This window comes from Penaeus monodon, chromosome 5, assembly GCF_015228065.2.
Source record: "Penaeus monodon isolate SGIC_2016 chromosome 5, NSTDA_Pmon_1, whole genome shotgun sequence".
Taxonomy (NCBI): Eukaryota; Metazoa; Arthropoda; class Malacostraca; order Decapoda; family Penaeidae; genus Penaeus; species Penaeus monodon.
The window spans coordinates 12,260,337-12,262,836 of record NC_051390.1 but is presented as its reverse complement, the minus strand read 5'-3'; the positions used below and the strand labels follow the sequence as shown (position 1 = coordinate 12,262,836).

The 2,500-nt window shown below is 54.0% G+C and overlaps 1 protein-coding gene across 1 annotated transcript in view; it reads right to left on the bottom strand.

Moving 5' to 3' along the window:
• The window catches only part of LOC119573449, a 13,598-nt gene that overhangs the window by 204 nt on the left and 10,894 nt on the right, over window positions 1-2,500 (bottom strand). The window contains exon 2 of the mRNA XM_037920676.1: window positions 1-1,435. This exon is cut by the window's left edge and continues 204 nt beyond it. Within this exon, the coding sequence (XP_037776604.1) occupies window positions 1-822 (822 nt within the window). The 5' untranslated portion in view covers window positions 823-1,435. The remainder of the gene's footprint in view (window positions 1,436-2,500) is intronic.

Here is a 2,500-nt window from a genome sequence, read left to right as displayed (position 1 = left end):
CGTGGAGGCTACGTGCCCTCCCGAGCTCCCTCCAGAATCGCTTTCCTGGTGCGGGAGGAATCCGTCGCCAGAGGAGGGATTGACCAGGCTGGCGTGCATGGCGCCGGAGCCATGCACTGGGCACGTGGGGGAAATGGTGGTGGGGATGGGGTTGGGAGGGGGGTGGTGCGCTGGGTTGTGCAGAGGGTACTGCGGGTGGTGGTGGTGGAAGGGCTGGAGGGACGAGTGCGCCGCAGGCATGCCGAGGGCCGAGTCTGCGAGGGGGAGGGAGGTCGGGTTCTCGTGGGGCGAGCGCTGGGTGGCGTTGCACAGGGCCGCCAGCTGATCCAGGGCGGAGGACAGACGGGTGATGTCGCCCGCCCAGCTGTTATCAGCGGCATCGGCATCGCGCCCACTGCTGACAGGCCTGGACTCTTCCCTTCCAGCCCCCCACACGTCCTCGAAGCCCTCGTCCTCCTCCTCCTCCAGCCCAAGCACATTCTCCTTGTCGGTCGCGGGCTGACTCCGGGCCCGCGGCGCCCTCGAACTGCGGCCCGACAGCCGCTTCACCGCGCGCGGAGACCGAGTGGAGGCGGTGTTGGCGCGGTGGGCGGTGGGCGCCTGCAGGGACGCCAAGGGCCCATTGAGGCGCGCGTGGAAAGCCCCTCGCAGGCTCCGGGCAGCGGAGACCCGGGCGTGGGCGGCGGCGGGGTGCGAAGGGGCACGGAGCGGCGCCAGCGGGTCGGTGAGAAGGTCGAGGTGGCTGGAGATCCTTGGAGGCTGGAGGTTGAGGGCCCGCAGCGCCTCGGCGTGCGTGGCCACGCCTCCCATCTCCTCCTTCATCCCGAAGCGTGCCACCGCGTCCTCCGCGCGTCCTCTCGCTGCCCAATCCTCGGAGGCCGAGGAACAACTTAGGCTTCGTACAACGACGAATACACTTAAGCTCTAAACATCGACGGACACACTTTAAGCTTCAGACACTGATGAATACACATTAAGCTTTATACACTGCAGGAGTACTCCTTAAGCATTAACATTAATGGGTGTACCTTATATAATTCTCAAGCTTCTACTTTTACTATTTCTATTATATAGACATCTAAGTCGTTATGTATATGTGCTGCTCACACGAAAACTAAGCTACTTTTGACAAAGCAGGCGTGACAGCTTCTACAGAGATCTTCAACTGCGTCCACTTTGGAACTCTCTGCTTTAACCGTTTGAGGCGAATGGCACGATGGCAATAGTGGGAATATCACACTAATCGCCTCAGTCGCAAACTTTCCTGCGTTTCCGATTGCGATTCAGTCAGCTGGTTCGACGGTCTGTATCTGTATGGCGGTGCAAGACTCCTGAAGGAAGCGGTGAAGGAGTCCTGAGCTACGCCCCTGAGTCGCATTCACCTACCACTACAGGACGCGAATTCACAGGCCGCTTGCCTTCGCACTCAATTTCTCTGTACACACGCGGCCAAACGGGAAACATGAGAGATTATTCAGGAGGAGAACATATTACACACATTGTTTTACTCTTCCGGGGAATTACATATAATTTTGCGAATTTCATTTCAATAACAACACAATAGTATAAATAAATAAACAAGTGTGTGTGATCCCCTTTTATAATTTTAAGGGCATGGTAATGAAAATTATAGTTATGGAGACCGAACGGTGGTGTATAAGGAAAGCACGATTCGTGCAGAATCTGCTTCGTCATTTTCAGACCATTTTTCCATAGCATGTTTTTCGGGAGAGGACTTGGGACTCTCGAGTCACTTCCTCCGCATTGTTACCTCAGAATGAAATTCCTCAATGAAACAACCTATCCTACCACTACCACTACTACTACTATTACTATTACTACTACTACCACCACTACTACTATTAATTCTACTACTACTATTACGATTAATAATACTTTTACTACCAATACTACTAGTGGTACTAGTACTACTACTAAAACTACTATTATCATTAGTACTACTACTATTACCTCTTTTTTGTTTTCACTTCAGCTAGTATTACTGCTGTCCTATCGTTACTACGGCTGTTAGTGCTCCTACTAAAGCTACCATAATTTCTATACAGCAGACCCACACAACGATACTATGAATCACTACTTCGGATACAACACGTATTACTTCTCCACCGACATGCGCCCCTTCACTTCCGCAGCCAATCCACGCCAACACGACTCGCGCGCCTCATTCGCCCTCCCAGCCAGGCCTCCCCACTCGGGAGGACGGGCCCCGCAGCGATTTTACAAGAAGAGATCGTTCAGAGAAAAAACAACAACAGCAGAAGCGTGACATTGCCTCTAGGACGCTGCCGCCAAGTGAGCGCCGATCGACTGAGAGCCCTATGTTCAAATCCCCCCCCCCCAGGTCGCAGGTGGGGAGGTGGTGATGACCTTTCCCCCCGTGACCTTCCCGAGGACGCAGTGTCTTCGTCATCACAAAAGGCGTGGGAGGCGTTGCTGGCAATCGAATGCCTACATCTACGATCGAACGCTGGACCGTCTG